Below are 25,790 nucleotides of genomic sequence, written 5' to 3'. Positions count from 1 at the left end.
AAGGTATTTAGTTCATTCTTACTCGAAGGATCAACACTTATTACCGTGGCAGACAAATCAACAAAGTATATTAAGATGATTAGAAGTTTGTCTGACACAAAAGTTGTGGGAAATCTTATGCTTCTGTAAGAAAACTCTGGTAAAAATAAGGATGAGAGAGGCAACATTTTTAAGAGATGCTGATGATTACCAGAGCAGACCTGAAACTAGACCCTTTCCCTTAACCCCCCGTTTTAGGAACAATCCAACCTTATTTAGTGGATATGAAATGTAGAAAGGCAAGGAGGTGGTCCCTTGAGTTGCATTTACAACAAGGTCTGGCTTGTCTAAAGTGGAATCTGGGGGAGAGTAAGAGGGCTAAGGATAATGATAAAAAGAGATATTGTGAGATAGATCACTCTCTTCAGTATGTGATTATCTTCTAACCGCAGTTTATGTGGGAAAGAAAGAACACTTTGCTCTCAGTTTTTAGAACCCTCCAAATAAGGAAAGTAAGCAAAGTAATGTTGGTGGTGAGGAATTCGGGAAATATCCTATTATATTATAAAACGAAGCAGTTCTTTGAAATGATTTTACAAAAAGATGGGTCTTGGACTATTAAGGTGGGTTGGAAGTAGAAGGGGAAATGTGTTTATAGCATAATAGTTGGGAGGGGAATAATAATTAGTCTGATTATTAAATGCACTTTACATATAACTCTGGAATAACATTTTAAGACTGGATTATTTTATTTTATAATGGTATGTTTGATCAAAAATATTTTTTAATTGTTTTATGTTAAAATGATTTGAGATTAAATTACTTCAGGTTAAGGTATATGTGACTGATTTTTTAAATGTTTGTTTTGCCTATTTGGCATACAATCATACAATAAACTTAAACTGTGCTGAAGGAGATAAAAATGATTTCAATTTATGCCATGTTATGTCTTCACATAACAGCAAAATTGCGTTACTACTGCGATTCCGCCTTATGTGACGTCCTCATTAACCCCGAGTCTGCAATACATGGTCAGGTAAGCCCTGCAACCTAGGCCTGAAGCAACTGATTGACACATCACAGTTGGGTTGGTACAAAGCGCATAGGCAAATTCTCAAACAGGAAAAACCCAGATCAATCCCTCAGATAGGCAGCAACAGCACAATAGTCGTAGAAGATTGGCCCCCGATAAAACACATTTTCTGGAGGGGCGAGCGCTCCCAAAACTCTGTAAAGGTTAGATGCCACATGAAGTTAGGAACAATCAGCTAGCCAGCACACACACCACATGCAGTGATCACGTGCTCCTCATGCCGAACATCTGGACATGTTACCTACTGGACCGCCTTTTGTCCATGCAAGGTCGACACCCACCTGAGCACTTTATCAGATTGTCGGATTTATGGCTGTGTGACTAGGCCCGGATTTCTTTCTCCAAAGAATGTATAGAAATGTTTTATAACCCTTCAAGAATCGTATATAAGGATGTTAAGAACTCTGTAACTTTGAGAGTGAGTCATCAGACCCCGACTCTCTACTGTGCGCTCCCGGCCGCTGCGTTTAACTGAATCAACTGTTTCTGTTTTGAAAAATGTCTCATGTCTTTCATTTATTTAAAGTAAATCTACATTCGAGCAACAACTGTAAACTGAATATTGGAAGGGAAATGTCAAGGCACACAGGTCTTTGAGAGGTTAATGATTGTAAAAGGTAACAAGATCCAAATTTAGTTTGGGTAAGACAGGCAAGAACATTGGAATTCTTATTATGGAGTGGGGTTTCTGCATATGAAGGCTCTTTACATTCAGAAACATAGTACACTGGGCTTTTCAGAAGACATTTAGAACTGGCCCAGATTAGGGGCGGGCAAATTTTCTTTTTTTCATCTGCAATAAACGAGTAGAAAATTTCAGGTAATCGCCCCACCATTCCTGTTGGTTTCACATCTACTTGCACTAACTTAAAAAACAAAGAAGTAAAATGCAGGCGGAATACCCACAGCTCAAGAATTTCTCATTCCGTGCAGAAAGGAATGTATCAATTGGGGAATTCTTGTGCCATCCAGCAATATGAGAGCTCAGACAATGTAATTATCTTAACGATAATAGCATTAAGTTAATTACACTGCCCAACCCCTTTGTACAAAAAAGCAGGGAGCCTGTGTCTGGCATCTGCCTCATAGAGTTCCAGGAGGACCCTTCAACAGGTGTTGCAGACAAGGCTTTACTGTTGGAGAAATTGCATTCAAGGGCAGTGTAAGGGTCTTCTTCTTGAAATTATTATTAAGATAAACATGGTGCCTGTCCCCTACAGTTTTTTCAGCTTGTGGATCAGTGGAGCAAACCTGATTTGACTCCATACTTGAAAGTAGGGTTACTTCAAATGTTTGAATAGGCCTAACTATTTTCCCACACATCAAATATCAATGGGGCTTGACCCATCAAAAAGATTGAGCATGGTAAGGGTTTTTGGAGAAGGCGTTTGGTGGATAGTAAGTGGGCAGTTTTATATTTGCAAATGTCAGGACAGAGAGTGGAAAGAGGGAATGAGTTGAGGGATGGGGAGGGGTATCTAACACAAGGTGTTCTAGAGAGAACAGCTATGCTAGGAATAAGATACTGATAGAAAAGATACATTTGAGGAAGCATAAGAAGAAGCATGTTTGTATGGAACCAGATGGAGAGACATGGAGCTCTCTGCTGCATAACTTAGCAATAAAAAATAAATGTATAAATATGTTCTAACTTAAGTGTATGATGAATAAATGATGCTGTTTAATGCACACCACGAAGAAAATCTCTCAAGTCAACCAAACTGAAAATGTTCTTAAATTGATGAGCAAGTTGCCCTCCAAATTACACAACTACCCTTCAAATTTGAAATCTAAAAGCAAGACCCAGAGGGGCCTTTTTACAACCTGAATTTTGTAGTATGCATAGTAATCCTACAATAGCGCTGCAAATATACTACACAATTCTATTCATATACCTACATGCGGAGGTCTACACCTTCTCCTCTCCTATCTTTGATGTGCAGAGATTTTGAACTGCAGCCATCTCCGTACATGTAATTATACATTTTAGTAGTAAATGTGAGAGGTACAGAAAGGAGTGGCTGGAAAATAGGGACTATTTATGGCTAAAGTAGAGGAGCAAAATTAGGGCTACGGAGGAACTTAGAAAGTGGTTTAGGAAGATAATGCCCTTTAATAGTTACTACAGCCAAAGAAGACCAATCACTGTAGCAAATGTACTCCAGCTCAGAGCTGGTGTATGTCCAGCACAAAACATGGTCAGCCACTGGTATTGCATCACTCTCCCTTAGAAAATAATGAAAGTGGGGACTTAAAATAAAATCCTATTGGAGATAATTTTAAATTAAATTACTGAAAATATTTAAGAATGTAAATACATTTCTTGTAATGTAAAAAATATTTATAAAAACAAATGTATTATTTTATTTTAAAATAGTACCCTTTTTAACTTTAGGAGGGGACTTTGCTGCAATTTAAATACCAGAAAAATAATGTTCATGTACTTTATTATATTATGATTCATTTTTGATTATTTTAAATTAAGTTAAAGCTGTAACTTTTCCATATAGTTCTCCATTTAAATACAAATGTATTCAATTATCATCAATATTTAACAGAAAAAATGTTGTTTATTTTTTTATACCTTTTTTTTAAAATGTCCTTACACTTTCCCAAATGGGAGATCTCCATCCAGATTGCAGAGTCTCCACCAAGTGAGCAGAATGTCAAATATGTTCAAATAGTTATTATTGGAAGTAACTTTACAGTTGCATTTGATGTTTTTACTGACTCCACCCTCTTTCAGGGGGTGAGAACATGTAAGTCTACACTTTTCAGTAACTTTACACTTTTAAATCTAGAACAATCAGAGGTAGTAAAGTTGCACAAAGAGTAAATATGCTTGCAGTAAACCTACACATATAGATTTTATAAATAGGCCCCTGAATTTCTAATTGATGAATCATTCAGTATCTAAAAAATCAAAATGAAATCAATACATAAACGTACCAAAATTGTCCGTCATCTCTTCTCACATTGAGCTCCTTTCTGATGTCTGGTCTGACACTCTCCCACTCCACAGAGCTGTTTATGAAACAAAATATATTTATTTTGTGTATTAGTCATATACTTTTATAATATTACCAATATAATAATAAGCGATTTACCTAACTTCAAGGGTTATTATCTGTGTTTTTGAAAATAATTGAGATTGTTTTAGTTGGCTGTTATTGTATTGTGTTTTGAAATATCAACTACAAAAGTTTTGCACACAACTCTCATCACATCATCACAATGGGTATATATAGAAAGGTTATGATGAACTACTCAATATTTTTGTAGGTCAACAATTTTGCAGAACTATAATGGAGTAGCATGGATATTTTGAGGTTCACTTTTATATGTTTCTTGAATATGACTATTAATGGAAAATTAATGGAAGCATCCTGACATCATATGACTTTGAGAAAGGTACTTTGTTCCAGAAACCTTGCAATACCTTTTCAGTCCCACCAATAAAAGATTCCAAGAGATTGAAAATTTCTGTTTGTGTCCCAAGAAAAATCATTGATCTTGATCCAGATTATCTATTCAAGCAATATCTACCCTTTTCTACCAATGTAGCCCATAAACCACTAACAGTACAATCAAAATACACCTCTCAAAACACATGTAAAGGAATTCTGGTGTTATCGTCTTGACTGCTACCTCTTTTAATGCCACATCCTTCGTTGTGAATCAATGTCTATGATGTGTACCCCTCCTTTCAGTAAAACCTGGGAGGGACCCTAAGATCTACCTTGAAAGTATACGTTCTTTGAATCCCTCACCTTTCTCCAATAACTTAGCCACAAATTATGCTGTTTTCTTACAGCATAAATACGTATGTGAGCATATGCATTTTTTTTTATTTGGGAGCCACTATCAAATTTACTAACTGCACCCATCTTGGTAATAACAGGTGTAATTCCTTTGTATTTAAGACTAACAATGTTCTGTCCATGAGAAGTGGACAAGGAGGTTGAAACAATCTCTGGTGCAAAAGCCTGTACAGTGGTGAGAAAGCACTCTTTGTTACATGGCCAAAGCATGTGGATGCAAGCTTACTCTGGGTGCAGATCACAATATGCTACAGTATAGGGGCATATGTAAGGATCCATGCAATAGCTTCCTCAGTGGTGTAGCTATACTTGGGAAGGCAGCATGGCTGAGACGGCTAGACTGAGCAAAGGGATCAAAGAGAGCCATTTTATGCAGATACGGAGCTCCTGTGGTCAGATGGCACAGATGGCTCCCTGACAGCAAATTCTTGTCCTTCAAATTTCTCACATTAATGCAAAAGATGAATCAATCTATCTAAAGCCTTGAGACGACTGTTACTACAAGGAAGTGAGCACTAAATTGACTAAGCCTGAAGGTAATAACTAAATGAAACTAAACCAAACTTGTTTCCTGCCAACATACTCAATCAAGGTTTGGCCTAAACCCATGCCTCATTTCTAACCAATACTTTGCCCCAGATGTAGATGAACTTGGGCAGGCCCGAGTATGTAAAGTTGGTCCAGTGTTAAAAACTACCTTCACATATAACGGATTTTACGAAGCTCAGTTGTAGGTGTGGTTGGCTACATGAAATGGCCGGAACAAGTTCAAGAGCTGCACTGAACAGGATCACTTAATGAAATATGGGTGAAATCGTTTCTGGTTGGTTAAGGAGACTTTTCATGTAAAGCATGCTACATAGGTGTTAAAATAAACTAAAGATTTTCTCCCAGGTGGTTTTACTGCTGTGGGCTTTCTGGAGTACAGGCATCTTCAGCAATTGTAGGTAACAAGTAATACACAATAAAAGATTCTCATTACAAACTAGCTAGATGCAGGCTTGTTCGTGAGTTACTTTAAGTGGACACAAATATGCCCAGAGGCAGAAATTGGCATCAAGTAGTTCTGTTTTCCTGGCTGACCAAGAGCACTTTTGTATTGTACTGATTGGATTGTACTATCTATGTCTCTTGCTGAGGTCCTGGGTATCACAGATACAGATTATCACACAGAAAATAGCATTGTTCCACACATTTATGTGCAGAATTAAAGATATGTATTGTGCATTTATAGAATTTATATTCATATAATAGCAAATTAAGCATGTTTTCATGTTTTGTATAGTCAAGTTATACAAAACAGTTGAGCAATACTTGGTAAAATATAGGAAAATGCTCTCTTCTATTTTGTGTAATGTTTAGACACTTAAGAAACACAATCTAGGATTTCCACTGGGCATGTCCACATCAAGCTCAGAAACCAATCATGAGAGCTACCCCAACATTTTTTTTCTGGATGCATGTTCAACATTTGTAAGAGGGTGGCTAGCTGTGGGAGAAATGTACATTCAACGGCCCAGCATAAGTATACAAACATACATTGATCAGTCCTCAATACCTAGTACTGAATATTCTTAGCTCAATAAGCCCAAGGGCTAAAATGTATTAAACTCCATCCTTTTTTAACTTTCTTCAGACTTTGCTGAATCTTTTGGATTATACGGAATGTTGATATTCCTGCAATCTTAGATTGAGCTCTTTCACCAGCAGTCTGAGATTATTTTATTCATGTCCTCATGCCTCATAGCAAGTGTACAGAAATGTTTGAAACATATATCCTGCAATGGTCTGAAGAGATTTAGGGCCCCAATATTAGTTTGGCGGACAGAAAACTCTGTCTGCCAAACTCCTGACAGGGTGCCTACCACCTACGCGGTGACCTCCTTGCTGGAGCTATCATGTGTTTCCTGCAAGGTCGGCAGGCGAAAACTTAAGTTTCTGCCAACTGGCCTAGCAGGAAGCAGGCTACAGCATTGTCTCTGGCTCGTAATCAAGATGGCGGCAATGCCGTAGCCTGCAGGGCCCAATAGCACCCTCGCAATATTCACTGCCTGCAAAGCCTGAACATTGTGAGGGTGGAGGCCGGGGGGGCCCCGCACTGCTGACTGCCGGGATCCAAGATCCTGGCAAAGCTGGCGGTTCCCTGGCAGTCCGACTGCCACGGTTGTAATATGGCTGTCAGACTGCCGCATTGGCACTGGTCCAGCCCGCTACCGCGAGGGTGCCGGTCTATAGACTGCCACACTCATAATAAGCTCCTTAATGTTACACATTTTTTCACATTAAATACATTAATCTTAATACTTGGAATGTAGGCAAATAGTGTGATGCAACTTTCTACAAGCTTCCGTGTAGTACAGGAATTGCATATCCATAAGAAATAGCTAGATTTGTGTATTTACCTCTCCAAATCTTCATTCCTAATTTTGATTCAATGGTTTTTCCCTGTGCATTGCCTCTAGGAAAGTGGATGACTCTTGCACTGGGATTCTGTCTGTGAAAGATCACAAAGCCTAAGAAAATGGCTGGTTTGATACATCTGTGGTTTTCACTTGAAGAGCTCATAAAGAGAGCTTAAGAAAGCTTAGCACTTTTGACCTCCTCTAAAGTTGTTTGAAACACTGAAAAACAAAGGTGATGGTGTGTAAAGATCTCATGTCTTAATACATGCATGTGTGCATGCAGCGAAACTTCATCCTCCTTTGTTTAAAACTCCTCTTATTACTCTTCTTCCTGTCCTTCTTCTCTTTTAAATTAAATACTAATGTCCACACTCAAGCTCTCTAGTGTATTACGCGATTGAGGTTCTGACTACAGAACCCAAACAGAGGAACACCATTTTGTTGTAGCAATTAGAAACTTAACACCTTTGTGAGAACTAAGACTCACTGGGTCACCTATCTAAAAATGGCCAACATTTTTCTGCCCTCTACAATAAGCCAAGGAAGGTCTGGAGGTATTCTTCAGGGCCTAGGATCCCTCACTGTCATGCATTTCAGAGACAGACATCCAACACTCAGTAAGAGAGTGGGGAAAATGAAGTAAGAATAGATGCGGCATTCCTGAAGCGAGGAACTACCTAGCGTAAGCCCCAAGTCTTGACCTCAAGCGGTCCAGTGAGGGGACAGTTTAGGCGCACAGCGAACGCCTCCTTTGATGCATGTGTGACTATAAGGGGACACTCCCCCTCCTGGAGTCTGGGGGCAAGTAGCCTTTAGACTTGGGCCATTTTTAGATGGGTGACCCAGTGAGTCTTAGTTCTCACAAAGGTGTCCCATCCTTGCTTTTAACACACCAGCAGACACCATTATTAAAAGTGTAGATTGCGCACGGGTATCTGCCTTGGTGTTTTTATATCTTTCCCTAGCTTTGCTGGATCCCACAAATTCCAGAAAATTTAAAATTTACGCACTCCCTCCCATTCTTTAAATGGTGAGGTTGAGTCCGCCCAGGTGGCATTGTCCTACCTGGGTGGGGCTAGGTGGTCAAATGATGAAGCATGACACTATATAGTGTGTGAGACCACCTAGTCCGTAAAGGAAACACCCCCCACCACCACTTCAAAGCTCTTACTCGCCATTCATACACCCAGTGAGGTCAAGGAGCTCTAGGAAAATCTCCTTTGGGTTCAGCTCCTCATTCTACCTTTTTGTGGTTTTTTAATTACCACCGCCCACCCTGGCCAGAGTACTGCCCAATATATCTGGAGACATCTCTGGGCCTTTAGAGGAGCCACTGCCATGGCAGCTCCTCTGAAGGAAAAGAAGGTTTTCTTAGTCCCGCCCAGCTTTTTTGTTTTTCAGAAACCAAAAACTAATGACTTTGATGTCCTAGGAGTTTTGTGTTGTTCAGTAAGTTTCCATAGCTTGCAATGATTTAATTGGATGATTGATAGGGAAGCAGAATTTTAGCACTGCTACTCATTTGGATCCAGCAGTGCACAAAGATCTTGGTTAATAACAGGAATGAGAGTATTCTTCTTTTTTTGTTTTACTGTGGAATACATCCGCAGCAGGTTGCTCGCTCTGAGTACTAAGTGTGAGGTGGGTAGCTGGTCCATAAGAATTTATATTAAATTCTTCCAAATATGCATTGTGATTGAGTCCCCATAGACAGCAACAGTGACGGCTCCCACTTCCGTAATGCCCTGTTCTTCTGCTGTGCTTTACATCTACCAGAAATGTGTTACACTAGATCAATGGCTGTATAGGTATAATACATTTTGCTGATAGATTATCATGGATTGGGTGAGATCTGATAAGCAAAGTACCTTGAATTGAATGGCCCTTTATTTTAGTGAATCAAAATGAGATGCTGATAGACCGAGGATTTTCTGCTCATATGAAAAAAATCAATTCATGTGATAGCTGATAACAACTTATGCCTTCTTTCCTTGCAACTCTTAGGACCACAAAAGTTACAGATTTCTTAACTACTGAAAACTGCCATGGTGGGGCGCAGCACTAGCACCCCAACTCCTCACACAATTCATTTACCATAGTACTTAAACCAAAGCACCTCTATAAATATATTTTGTGTTCGCCTTTCTTCCTTCCTTGGGATCTTAGAAAACAAGGTATCCTCTGGTCACCATCTTCCAAATGAATTGCACACTCCACATTCCTCAGTAGAGCTCAAAACAAATGTGCAGTCAAGCAATAAGTTTAGGCTGGCCTTAGGTGCAGATAAATATCCAAGCATATTTCTTGTGTGCAGAACAAATACATTAATATGGTCTATTAAACTAGCTTTATACATGAAAATGTAGTACAAATGTAAATAAATATACTGAGGAAACATAAGCCATATTGTGTAAACATGAATCTTGAATGATTTTAGATTGGGATAAGAAGCAACTTGTAAGGTACTTGTATTTCAACTAATTCCAGCATTTTTTAGTAACTATCACACTGGTGTAATTGTTTACAAAATTTTAGTGTTGCCACTCTCCCTTCTAAAATGGAAATTTTAAACATGTATCTGTAGAGGTTTGTGAGAGATGAGGAAGGGGTTAAAAGCTTTTGACATTCTTTATAGGACTCCATAACGAACAGTACCAATGTAAAATGGCAGTACATATTTAGAAAAACAAATACATGAAAACAGTGAACAACAGCATTCAAATTGACTTACTTATCACTCCAGGCCCCATTCCACTCCCCTTGGCCCCATGGATTCCAAATTTGGACAAGATCTTCCATTCGATTTTTATATGGTACCTGTAGTAAGATAAACATATTTAGGGAAAAGCTTAAGGCAAGAGCGCTGACTATTACAAGAATAATATTTTGTTTTTCATAAGGGATAGGTAACATTTGTGACTTGTTGAGAGAACAGCAGACGTGTCTGAACCTAACATTTAGCAACTGTTAGTTCCAGGAACTTTGTACGGTAATGTGATCACCCCCCATTTAATTGAACTTGCTGGCTTTCAAACTGTGCATGCTAGGGGGCTGCTCCTCAGTTATTAGGGATTGTGCTCGGACCTCTAAAACTTTACAGAATTGGCTATATCTTACCTAGTAGATTGAACTTTCTAGTAAAGCAATAGTATAGTACAGGAAACACACCAATACAGGGAGACTTAAATGTCACCTGTGGCATCAGCACATGTTTTGCTATGCACTAGGCTGACAAGGAAAACATGGCTTTTGGTCTACCTGAGTAGCTTGACTCATGCAGCTTGTAACACGTCAGACCAGCCTATCAAAATAACTTCCTTTTGACAACAAATAATCTTAGTTAGAAATGATAAATGGCAGCCCTAAGTAGGCCCTGCAACAATGCAAGAATTTAGTGTTTGCATATTCCTAGAGTGACTAGCCCTCAGTGTAAAGGGCTCTAGCCAATCCTATGAGAAATACTAAAGAGCAATTCAAATACTACTTTTGCTCTGCTGGCTTAAGATAAGCCACATAAATTATTCAGTCTCTAGTCGTAATGCTTACTAAAAGCCAGTCCAGTGCTGAAGGTACATTTTTCACAATTACAAAGGAAAAGTAACTTTTAGAAAGTTATATGTTTCTTGCCTGAATTATCATTATACAGGCAGCAGATGTCCCCCAGTCAGTGCCCGCCCTTGATAAAGTGTGGAAAGTGCTTCTAGAGCAGAGGCTGGCTTGTACCTTTTGGCAGAAAGACCTGGGTGTGATATATGTGACTCATGTGAGTTCAGGAATGCAGTTATGGAGGGTTCAGGAACTTCAGTAGCTTGAAAGGAATCAGGGCGAGGCTTGCCTATTCACAGTTAATAGTAAACAAAGGCCTTAGGAAGAGAGGCCTTTTGATCCCAGGTTCAACTGTACCCACGTTGGAACCATACCAGTGGGAGAGGGAGCTGGTCCTAGAAAGGGCTGCTTCATAGACAACTTCCCTGTCCACATTGGAACACACTCAGAATAGCGTGCTGTGTGAGGGTGTCCTGTAAAAGGTGAAAGGTTACCCTGGTAATCTTTTTTCTCGTTTGTTAGGGAGTGGCCATGAGCTACCCCCATCTACTGGCCAGTGAAATTTACAAAATGTGTGCTTCACCCCCTGCCCAACAGAAACATTGGGACCTGAGAATAAATGGAAGAGGACTCGACCTGCTGTCTGACTGGAGACCTGAAGGGCTGGGCTTGCTCCCACTTACACCTCAAGACTGTGAAGTGGACTCCAAGTGTCAGTAGGCTGACCTCCTCTGCTGCTATAGGGACACAACAAGCTATGTGAGCCCTTCTACCTGGGGTGACCAGCTCACCAGTAGCAACTGTCCCTGGACTCTACCCTCCTGGTGGCCTCTGCTGCAGTTAATAATGGCTTGTCCCTGAGGTCCTCCGGGCTTTAACAGAGACTAAGAGGAACTGCTCAGAAAGTCTGAAATGTTGAGATGTAAAAACATTTTTGGACTTCCATCATCTCCATAACTTCAGTGGGACCTCACAGCAAAGTTGTCTGATTTCAAGAGGATGTCATCAGACGCAGCTTCAGGCTTGCCTTCTGGAGTAATTTGAAATCCAAAAAAGAGACTAAGTTTAAAGATAAAAACCTTGACATTAGGTGTGAAAAGTATCAGACAACAGCTATCTGACTTTGAGAGGACTTCACCAGATACAGCCTTCAAACTTGCCCAAATTAAGCCTTTTGACTTCCATTTCAGAGACTAGACAGAAAAGTGTGGTTCTTGATTGGGACAAACCACTTTGTGGATTCAACCTCAACTTCACTACAGTCGGCCTGAAACTGCACCTGGACAACTGTAAATAGTAACTTCTGATTGCAGCTTTACTTTTTCTTTATGCTTTTTGTCCTAAAACTTTTAAAATTCGAATTTCCATTTCCTCTGGTTGGAGTTTAATCATTATTGTGTCGTGTTTCTAATTAAAACTTTCTCTATTTGTGGAAATTGGTTGTGGGTTTTTCTGTGTTGTGCTTTGACATTTTAGGCTTTTTCGTACTGCTAAATACGTTACCTACTTTTCCTTAAGTTATGCTTGTCTGTTTTATTCCATAGCTAGCAGGGGTTGAGCCCAGGTTTGTTTATTAAACGTACATGGTGCACCTGACTGGATTTTGGATTTCATATTTGAGAAGGACTCATATCATTCCCCAACTAATAACCCAATTTCTGACATTCAAAACACCAGGAAGTAGTTATATATATTACTCTCACTTTTGTCATCCTTCCATGTAATATATATGTTTTGGTAGTTCTTGGAGGCTTTTTCTTTCACCTAGAACTTTCCACAGTACGTGAGATTTTTTTTTAGAGCAAATAAGGCCACTATAATCTTCACATAAAACAAGATGAGGTGCCTTAAATGTTTTGCTGTCCTAAATAGAACTCAAAGCAGGAACTTCTAATGTTGAATGATAGTGCAGCTTCAAATAGGATAAAACACTTTGTGTGCATCTGAATATCGGTCATTTACACAAATAGGATTGCAGTTTAAGCATTAGAGAGAAACCTCCAAAAAGCTAATGGTGTTAATAGAACTTCTGTCCAGATTCAACTGAAAGACTGTCACCTACAGCTCTAAGAGCTAAAGACAGATATGCCACAGGGAGGGTTGTTGTTCTATGTTCATCCTCTCCTTCCTATCTTCTTCACAAGAAATGGCTCCCTGAGAACTCCAGGTTCTCTGTCTCTTGCTCTTATTTTCTACTCAGATCTGTGAGTCCCAAAAATCAAAAGCAAGCATAAAATTACATTTCAAAGACACTCACACACCCATGAAAGCAATTTGTGGCCCCTTGTCCAAAAATTTGAAATGGCTGGAACTTAACTCTGCAAGTACACACTTGACACTGTTTTCCAGTACCCATACTCCTTGTCTTGTGCCGTAGTCCAGGCACAGTGGGTCATTTAGACCCCAGCTTATAGGATGTGACTATGTTAGAGGTGGAGGCTGCTCAACAGAGATTTGCCCACCAGAAACATAAATATCCTCACCTGTTGGGTGTGATCTTTTCACCAAAGTGTTCCCACTGGGAATGCAGGTATGCATATGTAAAAATATGAAACTGGTCAGCTGCCATATTAAGGGAGAGTTTGTTTTTGTGACTCAGACATGCTAGGAGCTTTCTCCTAGTGCAATGTGGTCATTTGATTTAAACAGCCTGGTATCCTGGCAGAACATTGGGGACCTAAATAGGTAGGACCACTGACACTGTGAGCTCATGGTTGTTGGAGTGTGACTTTTATAATCAAAAATAACATGAAAAACTTGAAATATAATGTCTAATGAAACTGCATAGAAACTGTGTTAATGTAATACTAATGCACGCGTTTGAAATGTGCCCACAGGGAGTGACCACCAATGTATACAATGATTAATGAAACTGACTAATAATGAATTAATAGTGTACTCATGTATGGTTTTGTATTAACATATCTTAATTAAGAGTTATGTGTTAAGGTTTTGCTAAAGTACTCACTTGGCCTTAGTTAGCAAGGGTCTGGGCCTAGCTGCCTGGTCTCATATTAACTGTGTTTTTCTAATGTGCAATGTGCTGTTCCTTGAAGGACACGAAGCTGTACTTTTCCAGAAGCTAGAGATATGTGTGTAGCTGTAGTAAATTCTTTCTCATAGGACCCGACTTGCTCAAGGAGACATTCTTGCCGAATGCAACAGTGTAACTCGCAACAGGTGCAAGGTCGCCTAAACCAAGGGAAGACAATGAAACTACTGACTGGAGCAACAAGTGTAACCTTTCTTACCTGACATTCCACCCCATGAAGACGTTAATCACAGGAGCCAATCAACTGCATGAGAACTGTCTTAGGTGAAAATTCTAGTAAGGTGTGTGACGGCTTATTGGACAGAGATAACGATGCACCAAATATTGCCCAATGGGAAATTAGAGATTTGTTCAACAACTTCAATATAATGGCGTGACACAAGGAGAAATTAGCCATTACCGGACCTTCTTCCCTGCCATCACTTTGTCATCCTTTGCTCTTTTGAAAGATTTTGTCTTATACTTTAAACCACCCTCATCCTACCCCTTGGCTGCTATGCACTTCTCCTCTTTATGAGGGAAGAGCCCTATTCTTAACTACACCCTGCTAAGACTTACCTTTTCTATCCTGGCTGATGGCGAATCGACTGATGTCCTTAGGACGAAGACTGACGCTGTGTGCTACCCCATTCGGATGGGTAACTATCTGATGATAAATAGTAATTGTCTGTTTGCCTTTTCCTTCTAGGTACCAACTGCTCTTTTGATAGAGACCATAGTTAGATGTTTTCCAAATTCATGTTGCTAAATTGTTTTACATGAAGCCCAACATGCTGATGCTAACTAGAGGTTAGTTAAGGAGTTCACTAATATTGAATGCAAATAGACAAATGACTGAATTCTTGCTTTGTTGAATAATGTGCTAATGATACTCTGCTAAAGTTGACTCATGCTAACGTCGTGCTTTGTTCTAATGTTCATGATCTATGCTTTGATAAAGTCTTATTCGAGTTGAAATACTGTAGTGGTTTTGATGACTAATAAATATGATACTAGAGTGCAACTAATAGGGAATAAATATCCTGAATCTTACTAGATTGGTGTGGTTATTCATGGCTGAAAGGTCATGGGGTGTTTGATTCTTAATAAATGTCATTGATTAGTTTAATTGACTAGTTGTTGGGCATATTGATTAGGTTATTGAACTATTGATTGAAATGTTTAACGAATACCTCGTCCTGGGAAGTCCCCAAACGTGGTCAAAAGACTCATTGGCCTAGAACAAGCCCCTTGTAAGTAAATTATCAAGGTCTGGGCGCGTTATCATGGTCCAGTGGCGAATGGGCAATCAGTTCATGGGTTGAGAGTCAAAGGACCCAGCTGAGACTCAACCAATATAATCTATTTATTCCCCGAACTTCTAAATGAGGCAAGGGAAGCAAATGTCACCCCAGTTGATAGCAGTACTCCTATACTGACAAACATTAAATTACGATTAAAAGATTGCTAGCATTTTTTAAAAAAACATCACCTAAGAGTTTGTATTGCTACATTTTTTAAATTAAGATGGGGTAAGACGTAGAACTGATATTGCAGGTCTGAACGTCCATCGAGATTTGGTTGTCAAAAGAAAAGGTGGACTCTTTAGTAAAGCTGTTGATTGCATCTGTATTTGCAGCACAACATCACAAAAGCCCCAAATGAACAATCCAAACAATATATGAACATTTAGATCTGTGTTTGAGTAGGTTCTAGTTTCATCATTCACACATTCAAAATTATTTCTGCATCATTCAGACAACCATCACATATAAGAATAACACTTAATTGACAAAATTAGAATGCCATTGCTCCCCAAGTCAATTGTAAGCATGTAAATGTCACGCAAGTATGCAGTGTGCACCAACTTAACACTGGAACAGCCAGTAAAAACAGGCCACTTAGTGTCACTCTTTTTTTGGCAGTTTATTTGTGTTTACTGGTAAGACGTGAATTTGTTAGGCATTTCAATAACAGATATATTTAAACATATTAGGGAGAACAAGCAGTTTGCTTAAATGGCAGCTACATATAGCTATATATGTTCAACAAAGCAGGTTCAATTGAGCATACCTGTCTAGTGCATGTTACGGTGTAAGCATGACCTTTCACAAGTCCATTTTCCACCTCGACATTACCCACAATTTGCTAGAACAGAAATAGGAAAATAAAATATTATCTAACTTTAAACAACATAAAATATGAAGCGGCAAATTATAAAGCAAATAGGAAAAGAAGGGGAAAAAATGATCACTCAAGAAGTTGACACAGTTTACCAGTTCAATCTCCATGTAATGCACATTTTTCGTTTTTGTAATTGCTTATTTTGTTAATATTAATCACTATGCCTTTAAGTGTACACTTAGCATGGAAAGAATTATGGCAATGTAGACATTTTATAACTTTTTGAAGACTTTAGAATTCAGTGTTATCAATGATGCCAAAGGCGTACATTGACCAATGCTATATACAATTGAGGACTATAGGATGATTCAGGGCCAGATCTAAAGTTTGGTGGACAGAGTATACACTGTCATTGTGGCGAAGAGCTTTACGTTTGCCACTGAGAGACTACTGTGTACCATATTTAGAGGTCACCACTGGTCCAGTGATGATATCTGTACCTTGAGAGGAACCTTCATATTCAAATCAAATAAAAAATAACTTTATTTCGGCAGCTAGGGCCATAAATGTCACAAAGTGTACATTAAAATACATAATAAATAGGAGAAAAGGAAAATATTTACATTTAAAACAACACATTTGCGCAAGGGTGTAACATATCAGAATATTATCAAAAAGAGTGCAAGGCAAACTTCATATGATTATAAGAGAGTCGTCCATCACAGTCAATACCAGCACACACAAAATGGCCATTACAACTCAGTAGATATACAAAAAGCGCCAAGGCAGCTGTCTGTACAAACGTCAACATAAAAGATACAGAATAAAAGAAAGTAATGTTAAATACCAGACAATTGGCATTGCAATCAGCCCTCTTTATGACGAAGGAGGAGAACGTTCCAGCCACATTGCTCCCAGTTATGAGCCAACTGCACAGGCGTATAAAGGCCCGCAGTCAGTTCTAAGACTTAGTAAGGCAATACAGTGTCTGCGAGTGACAAAGTGCCTTCAAATAGGCAGTAGCCAAAAAGAGAGTGGACAGGCATAACCTGGGGATGCGAAAAGAATGTGAGGAACAGTTTCTTTAAAAGAATTACCCGCGGGCAATCCAGAGATTCCAATGTCCGCCATTTGGAGGTGGTAATGCTCGTACTCTAAATTGGAAATACATCTTCCTGTCCAGTGTCCAGTGAAATAGTCTCAAAGGTGCAGGATGACTTGAAATCAAGAAACCCCCGTGACAAAGTGGCAAACGCAGTTTTTTGGGTGTTGTTGGACATTACACTTACCCAGTACAATTTTTTCAGAGACTCTTTTGATGGAATACGGTCCATAAATCGTTCGTACCAAGGGAGATCAAAGGCTTTTTATTATATGAAAGCCAAGTAACTTTATAAAAACGATCTGCCTTGATTATGTCCTGCAGGGCAGCAGCATGATAGGTAAGCTCAGGAGTGGACCATAGTCTCCTCCAGAATAATGATGGGTGGAGCCTCACTTTTACTTCAATCCTTTTCACGCCCAAGTGCAAGGACAGGGGGATAGAAAGGCTCACTATGGGGCAGAAGGGCAAGAGTTTGCAAGAATTTGTTCTCAGATCAGCTCTGTTCCTTAATGTTGGTAAAGCCTCCAAGCTCCTCACAGTAAGAGTGTTGGAGTGCATTTTAAAAAGAAATATTAATACGAAGGCTTGCGTATATTGTGTGATGAAGCTGCATAGAAAATGTGTTTAACATAGAAAATAATGCATGCATTTGAAATGTGCCCACGGGAAGTGGTTACCAATGTATACGAAGACTAATGAAAAGGCTTATTAATTCTGAATTATTATGCAATACGTTTTAAATTTGTATTAGTATACCATAATTAAGGTTACATGTTAAAGAGTTTGCTTCATTTAATAAAAGCTTTAACTTAGCAAGGGCTTGGGCCTAGCTGCCTGGCCTCATATTTGAATTGTATTTTCTAACGTGTAGTGTGCTGTTTGCCTAAAGGACACAAAGCTGTACTTTTCCAGAAGATTATGTGTGAGTAACCGTAGTAAATTCTTTCTCATGAGAACCGGCTTGCTCAAGGCGATGTTCTTGCTAAATGCAACAGTGTAATGCCTAACCGGTGAAAGGTTAACTCTCCTAGGAGAATACAATGAAGACACTGACTGGAGTACGTACTGCAACATTTGTTACCTGACATTCCAACCGTTGAAGACGTCAATAAAATGGACCAATCTGTGACATGGGAACTGTGAACTGTGGAAAATTCTAGTAAGGTGTTTTCAAATTATTGGACAGAGATAGAGATGCACCAAACCTTATCCAATAGGGAATTAGGGAATAGTTTGACAGTTTTGACTTAACCGCATGACCCAAGGAGAAATCAGCCATTGCATTGCCGCTTCTTCTTCCAGGCACTCCAAGCCCATACTTTAGGATACTTTTCAGTTCATAAGTCTTTAAGTCGTTATGTCACCCAAACCATCCTCTGCCCACTTTTCCTGATATTATCTTCTCCTCCATCTGAGGGAAGTAATCCATTCCTTAGCTATGTTATCTTGAGACTTTGCCCCGTTCTAACTTTGCCTGATGCTGATGAACTGATGTCCTGAGGACAAAGAATGACGCTGCTTGCTGATTTGTTGGATTGGTAACTATCCGATGCAAATTGTGATTGTCTGTTTGCCTTTCCTTTTTAGGTACCAACTGCTATTTTGATAGAGGCCTTAGTATAGATGTTTTTCTAAATTCGTTTTCACTAAAATGTTTTGCATGAAGCCCAACATGCTAATGCTAATTTGAGGTTAGTTAAGGTGTTCACTAGTATCTAATGCAAATAGACAAATGACTAAGACTTTGCTTTGTTGAATCATGTATTAATGAGACTCTACTAAGTTGATTCATATTAATGATGTGCTTAAATTCTGAATGATTATAATCCATGCATTGATTAAGTTGTGTTCTGATTGCTAAAAATAGTGTTTTCTGATGTGTTTTATTACTATTGAGATTAACCGACATGCTATTAGATTGTTACAAATAGGGACATAAATATCCTAACCTCTAATTAACTGGTGTGGTTATTCATGACTGAAAGGTCATGGTGTGTTCAATTATTGATTCTTATTGATTAGTGATTGTCATTATTGATTTGTTTATTGAGCTATTGATTGATGATGATAAGAAAATATTTCGTACTGGGAAGTCTCCAAACGTGGTCCAAAGGTTTATCGACCTGAACGCATCTTCTTGTAAGTTTACTTATTAAGCCTCTGACGCGCTAACAGTTTTTGGTAGCAGTGCGGATGGTTTGGCCCTTTGGGGCCCCAGTACGAAAGATCAACAGTTTTGGTAGATACTGGTGGGTTTGGCCCATTGAGGTCCTGGTACAGATGGTACAAGGTGAAACGGTTTGGTGGTAGGCAAATTGGAGAGATGATGTCTCCCTAAGTCTCAAATGACTTTCCCGGAATCTCTGAGCTTGCTGAAGGGAGTTTGAGTATGTTCTCGGTGTTCTAGTGACAGTGTGAATTAAGTAGGTTTTGCGCTTGCACAGCTTATGCAAATCGCAGGTGAATTGTGAGGTTTGTGAGGATTTTAGGCCAATTGTTGATATTTTAGTAGGAGTGGGTCGTACTCCGCAGTATGAGAGCAGGGAAGTCGGCGAAATTCATGTGAGTGTGGTGCTTTGTGCTCAAAAACTGTCCACGTGGTTGTTGATGATGTATGGACCCTGCGTGGTCTAAAACTCCGGAGTGTATGAGACACTTGGTTTATGTTGTAATTTGCGCGGTTTAATGGGTCGATAGTGAAGTCGACGAGTCGAGTTTGAGTCAAAAGTGAGTGAATGAAAACTTCGATGGAGATTTGGTGAGTTCTAAAGTGCACTAGAACAATAATCCATTGACAAGTCGAGAGTAGAATTTGCCGGTCAAATTTTGCTTGCGAGTGCAGGATCTGAGAAGGAGAGAGTAGCGGCCGAGGCCAAGCGAAGTCTCTGTAAAGTTCTGAAGCGATTGTGTTACCCTTCCTGTAGTAAACTGGCAAATTTAAGTTTTATTTTGGTTGGTGCTCGCAATATATTGCATTAGTTTTGTGTGAATTGAGAGTGGAAAGACAAGCCGCAAGGCTTTGTCAGCCGCAGTACATGTGAGTGTGACGTCATTGGAGCCGCGCATATATAGGTTGGTTAGTGAGAAGGGTCGCGCACGGGTTGGCAGCCTTCCGTGGGAGGCAATTGGTTGAGAAGGTAAGCGAAGAGAATTCTGGGAATAAAAGTCACTTCCTGATTTGATTTTGAACAAAATAAAAGACGAAAAGATGACATTTTTCAAGGCTTTAAAGAGCGCTTTGAGGGGAGATGTATACATTACCACAAGTGTAGGGGAGGGTACACCGCCAGAGGGTACACCGGCTTATATTGTAATGGAGGAAAAGGGTGTCATGCCATGTCTTTGGCTAAAGCAATGGGGCAAAGCGACAGAGAAAAGTGGGAGCTTAGCGTTCCCTGTAAATGGAAGGTTCAATTTGAGGATTTTGGAACATTTACGGATGGTGCTATATGATCTGAAGCCACTTCCGAGACCAGCACAGTTTGAGGCGTTAGCAATCTGGGAGCTAATGACAAGACAGCAACAGCAACAGAAATTTGAGAGGAGAATGAGGAGAGCTGAAAAGACACTAGCAGAGGCTAGATGGGATTGTGTACAGAAAGTTTGGAGAAGAGAGACATTAGACGGAGTTAAGCTGTTTCCAGCGATAGCCCAAGAGGGTGAAGGCAAAGGAAGGAAAGCTACCCGGAAGACTGACAGAAGTCCTTCCAGAGACAGAGAAGCTAGAAAGTCCTCGATAGGGATAGATGACTCAGACGATGATGAATTCCTTACTCAGTTACTGAATGATCGTCCACCACCGTATGTGGCAGATGAAAATGGCCAGAGTACAAGTACATGTCCTACAGGTTTGACGCAAGAGAAGGCGACAACGAATCCGGCACGGGTTAGTCCTGTCTCGACACAAGTTCAGATGCAGAGTAGTTTTGGTGTGCCCACCACACAGGTGATGCAGCCTCAGTTGCAACCGCCACAGGTTCAGAAGATTTACCCTGATGTACCCATTCTAGAGACTGCCACCAATCTGATGGTCCCGACAGAGCAGGTATACTTGAGACCCAGGTTGATTCAGACTGAACCAACTCCACTTTTACTGCCCCAGGTGCAGCCGCAAGTGATGCCAAGATGTACTTCAGTCACAGGACCGCAGTCAGACACGTCACCAGTGATGAGCCAGAATATGGGAGTTAATCTTTGACAGGGTTTGGGAAATAGACAGACACCAGATGCCATATCTTTGCCTATTATGGTTGGTCCACCTGTACCATTGTATGCGCAGGCAAAGCCTAGTGTATGAGATCAAGGGGTAATGACACAAAATACGACAAGAGGAGGGTTAGCAGAAAGCTCCTGAGGGATGATTCCAGTGGAACCGACATTTGAAGGATCAAGATCCTTGTTAGATTTCAGCCCAATTGGGGCTCCTCCAGATGCTATGAGACAGTCAGGTTCAAGATTGCTGACACCGCAGATCTCGAATGCAGTTGCACCACAGACGCCTATAGTACAGACTGGAAATATCTAATTGCAAGGTTTAACTGCACAACAGCTGACCGACTGGTTAGACAGACTTAATACTCCACAGATTGATCCTGTAGCAGCAGGGAGAACGGAAGGAGAAGAGTACCTAAACCATGAGAGGTTGGGTATGGAAGCAGGTGAACTCATTGAAGGGAGCATGGGTGTGAAAAGGTTAGAGTCATACATGGAAGCAGAATTGAGGTACTTATGCCCAAAGTTAACTAGAGAGGTTAGCAAGGTGCACCAGAGGTTAGCAAACCTGGCAGACAAGTACAGCATAGACTTAGAGAATACCAAACATTTGAAGAGAAGTTACAGATTAGAGTTTGAGCCAAAGGATTTTAAACACATGAGGTCTACTGGAATGAAAGCGCACCTCAAAGAAATACTGCAAAGTGCACAAGTTTGGGGAGCCTTAGAGAAGTGGGAAGGCAGATGGGGGAAGAAAAGAGTCAAGAGGAAGAGTGGTTGCACAGAGCAGACAGCTAAAACACTACAGGACACAAGTACTGTAAAGATGTTACCAATGAGAGAAACCGCAGGGGGGGGGGGGGTTCTTGTCCATGTACCGTGGACTAGAGGTGATATTCTATAATTTACAAATGATTACCCCAGGTTGAGAGAAAAACCAATAGAGTGGTATCAGCAGACAGACAGGTTTGTGAAGCTTGCAAAGTGTCTTTGGGAAGACTTGAACACTTTCTCTGAGATAATAGACCCAGCCGATTTGTGGATTGAATGTAAAAGAAGCATAGATTGGCTGACTGAGGAACCAGCAAGGGACAAACCTACAGGTGTGCCGTCCCCTGATGTGATGAAGTAGTATTATAAAGTGATTGAATTTCTGAAAACAAGAGTTTTGCCTAAGAACAATGATTGGCAGAGGATTGATCGAACGGCTCAGGAAGCCAAGGAATCAATACATGCCTATTATGAGAGGTTGTTGAAGGCGTTCAAGCATTACAGTGGCACAGAGGTTATTGAGGCGAAGGACATGAATCACCTTGTGTTCAGATTCATGGAAGGGTTGAGACCTGAGATTGGTCAGATGATTCTTAATCATTTGATTTGCTGGCAAGCAAAACCGATTGATGAGGAGTTGCACTATGCGAAGTACTGTAGTGATGAGATTGAGTTGAAGCAGAGAAAGTTGAAGGAGAATGCGATGGTGATGCAAATCAAGGCAGCACAGACAGGGATGAAGGGAGGTTTTCTACAGCCGATGGAACAGCAGTCGCAGGGAAATGGGATGTTTCAGGCACAGGTGAGAGGTAGAGGTCGAGGAGGTATTGTGAACTGCAGTCCAGACTTGAACACTGTAGTAGTTCAAAACAACGCACAGGGAATGAAGAAACTGTTACCTTGTCATGCTTGCCGGGTCGTTGGACACTGGAAGCGGGAGTGCCCAACGATGGTGCAGGAAGGTGTTGTTCAACAAAGCAATGATGTCAGTTCATTTAAAAATGTGAGAGGACCAAGACTGGGAGGTCCAAATCCAAATTTTCTGAATAATGTAAATCAAATGCAAGGTCATCCCATGCAGCAGGTGCAAATGCCACGTATGCAGTTATAACCAATGCAATAGCACGTCCCCATGGTACCTAGACAGCAAATGCAAGTGCCTTTAGCCCCAATGGAACAGCAACAGGTGATGCTTCCTCAACAGGCCACAGGTCAAAGAATGAGCCAGAATAATACAGTACAGCAATACCCATTGGGTGGTGAGAATGGAATAAACAATGAATGGTCGGATGAGAGTTCAGACGGAGAGGAGTGCAGGCTTGCAGCATCCTTAGAGGTAGATCAGAGAGGAACATATGTGCAGGGTAAGGTTATGGGTCACAAGGTTTCAATTTTAGTTGACACAGGAGCTACAAGCTCCACAGTCAGAAGTGCAGAGGTTCCAAAACTGCCCCTTTCAGGACCGACAGTTAAGGTAGTAGGGGTAGCAAACCAACTCCTGACTAATCCGATCACAGATACGGTTCAAGTTGAGCTTGGCACTTTCCAAGGATTGTACAGATTTGTGGTTTGCGATTCAAGTCCTCTATCCCTACTGGGAAGAGACTTATTGTGCAAGACGAGGTGTTCGATCACCTGTTCTAATAATGGAATTGAGGTCCAGAGGTGTGTGATGATGAAGGGGAGGAACAGGTTTCAGAACCTGAAGTTGAGACCACAGATGACTAATACCCTTTGATTAACTTCTTTCCGATGTTCACAGCGGCTGATCTCCCTGCAGAGTTACAGGGGACAGTTAAAGAAAAGGTGTGGGACTTGACATGGAAAGAAGTAGGACTGATAAAAGGAGTCGAGCCAGTTAAAGTCAGTGTGAAGCTTAATGCTGTATTCCCCCAGATACCGCAGTGCCATATGGCGCAAGATGTCCTTATAAAGGTTGCGCAAATATTTGCAGATTTTGTGAAGCAGGGAGTCTTGAAGGAGGTATTGAGCAGTCCATGTAATTCACCAATAATGGGACTGAGAAAGCCCTGTGGGAAAGTTCAGATTGTCCAAGATTTGAGAAAGATCAATGAATAGTGGTAAAATGTTGCCCAGTGGTACCAAATCCAGCTGTGATTATGTGTCAGATTCCATGTGACGCAGAATGGTTCACAGTAATTGATCTGACCCAAGCATTCTTTTCTGTGCCTCTTCATGAGGACAGCCAATTTATTTTCTGTTTTAAATTCTTGGAAAAGGTTTACAGTAGGTGTCGAATTCCTCAAGGGTTTCCGGAATCACCTTCTATATTCAACCAGATACTGAAGAAGAATTTGGAGTCATTGGAGCTGCCTTTCCAATCGACTCTAATGCAGTACATTGATGATTTGTTAACTGCATCCAAAAAAAGGGACGAGTGCAAGTACGATTTGATTGCCTTACTGAATCACTTGGGGAAGAATGGACACAAGGTGTCCCTCAAGAAATTGCAATATTGTCAGAAAGAGGTGAAATATTTGGGTCATCAAATTGAGAAAGGGTCGAGGAAGTTATCCAGGGAAAGAATAACTGCAGTGTTACAGATGAATCCCCAACAACACGGAGAGATGTTAGGATGTTTCTAGGGATGGTGGGTTACTGTCGCCAGTGGATCCCAAATTTCTCAGTTATCTCTAAGCCATTTCAGAGGCTGACGGCCAAAGAGGGCCAGGATGCTATAGTGTTGGGAGAGAAGGAAATGAGAGCGTTTACGGAGTTAAGGGAGAGCATGTGCAGGGCTCCAGCTTTAGTTATGCCTGATTACATGAAGTCTTTTGTTCTGTTTTGTCATGAACGTGATGCATGTTCTTTGTCTGTCTTGACACAGGTCCATGGAGGTGTAAACCGACCAGTAGCATATTTTTTTAACTACTTTGGACCCAGTTGCAGCAGCCTTACCGGGTTGTCTGCGTGCAGAAGCAGCAGTTGGATGGAGCCTTACACAGTGTGAAGGCATAGTGATGGGACATCCTTTAACAGTCATGGTCCCTCACTTAGTTGAAATTCTCCTGACACGTACAAAGATGCAACACATGACCAATGCAAGATTGACCAACTATGAAACGATTATATTGGGGTCACCAAATGTAACGTTAAAGAGATGTACAGTGTTAACCCGGCAACTTTGCTTCCAAGTGAAAATACAGAGGTTGAAAATCTGGAACATGATTGTTGTGAGGTAACGGAAATGTGCACCAAACCAAGACCTGACATTAGAGATACCCAATTGGAAGAAAATGACCAAATTGTTTGAGAGACTCAGTAGGAGTGCTGAGAGCCGGATATGCTGTATGCACAATTTCTGGAATCCTGGAAGCGTTGTGGCTTCAAGGAGTGTATTCTGCTCAAGTAGCTGAGCTGGTAGCTCTTACCAGGGTTTGCCATGTCTCTGCGCAGATGAGAGTCACTATCTATACTGATAGTCGGTATGGATTTGGAATTGTTCATGATTTTGGCCAAATATGGTCACAAAGGGGTTATTTGACCTCTTCTGGTTCACCAGTGAAACATGGTGAGAGAATTAAGGAGTTGTTGCATGCGATTCAGTTACCTCATGAGATTGCTGTGGTAAAATGCAGTGCACACCTGAAGTCACAAGACTTTGTTTCAATGGGAAATGGATATGCGGATCAAGTCGCAAGGATCAATGGGAATTGTTACCTGAAAAAGAAAATGAGACATGCAC

The 25,790-nt window shown here is 40.6% G+C and overlaps 1 protein-coding gene across 1 annotated transcript in view; it reads right to left on the bottom strand.

Annotated features, from left to right (window-relative positions):
* Positions 1-25,790, bottom strand: part of LOC138295478 (calpain-13-like) — a 530,338-nt gene that overhangs the window by 223,161 nt on the left and 281,387 nt on the right. The window contains exons 7-9 of the mRNA XM_069233811.1: positions 15,946-16,020; positions 10,027-10,112; positions 4,022-4,096 (exon numbers count right to left, since the gene is read on the bottom strand). Of these exons, the coding sequence (XP_069089912.1) occupies positions 4,022-4,096; positions 10,027-10,112; positions 15,946-16,020 (236 nt within the window). The remainder of the gene's footprint in view (positions 1-4,021; positions 4,097-10,026; positions 10,113-15,945; positions 16,021-25,790) is intronic.

This window comes from Pleurodeles waltl, chromosome 5 (genome assembly GCF_031143425.1).
Source record: "Pleurodeles waltl isolate 20211129_DDA chromosome 5, aPleWal1.hap1.20221129, whole genome shotgun sequence".
Classification (NCBI taxonomy): Eukaryota; Metazoa; Chordata; class Amphibia; order Caudata; family Salamandridae; genus Pleurodeles; species Pleurodeles waltl.
This window is presented reverse-complemented; position numbering and strand designations above follow the sequence as displayed.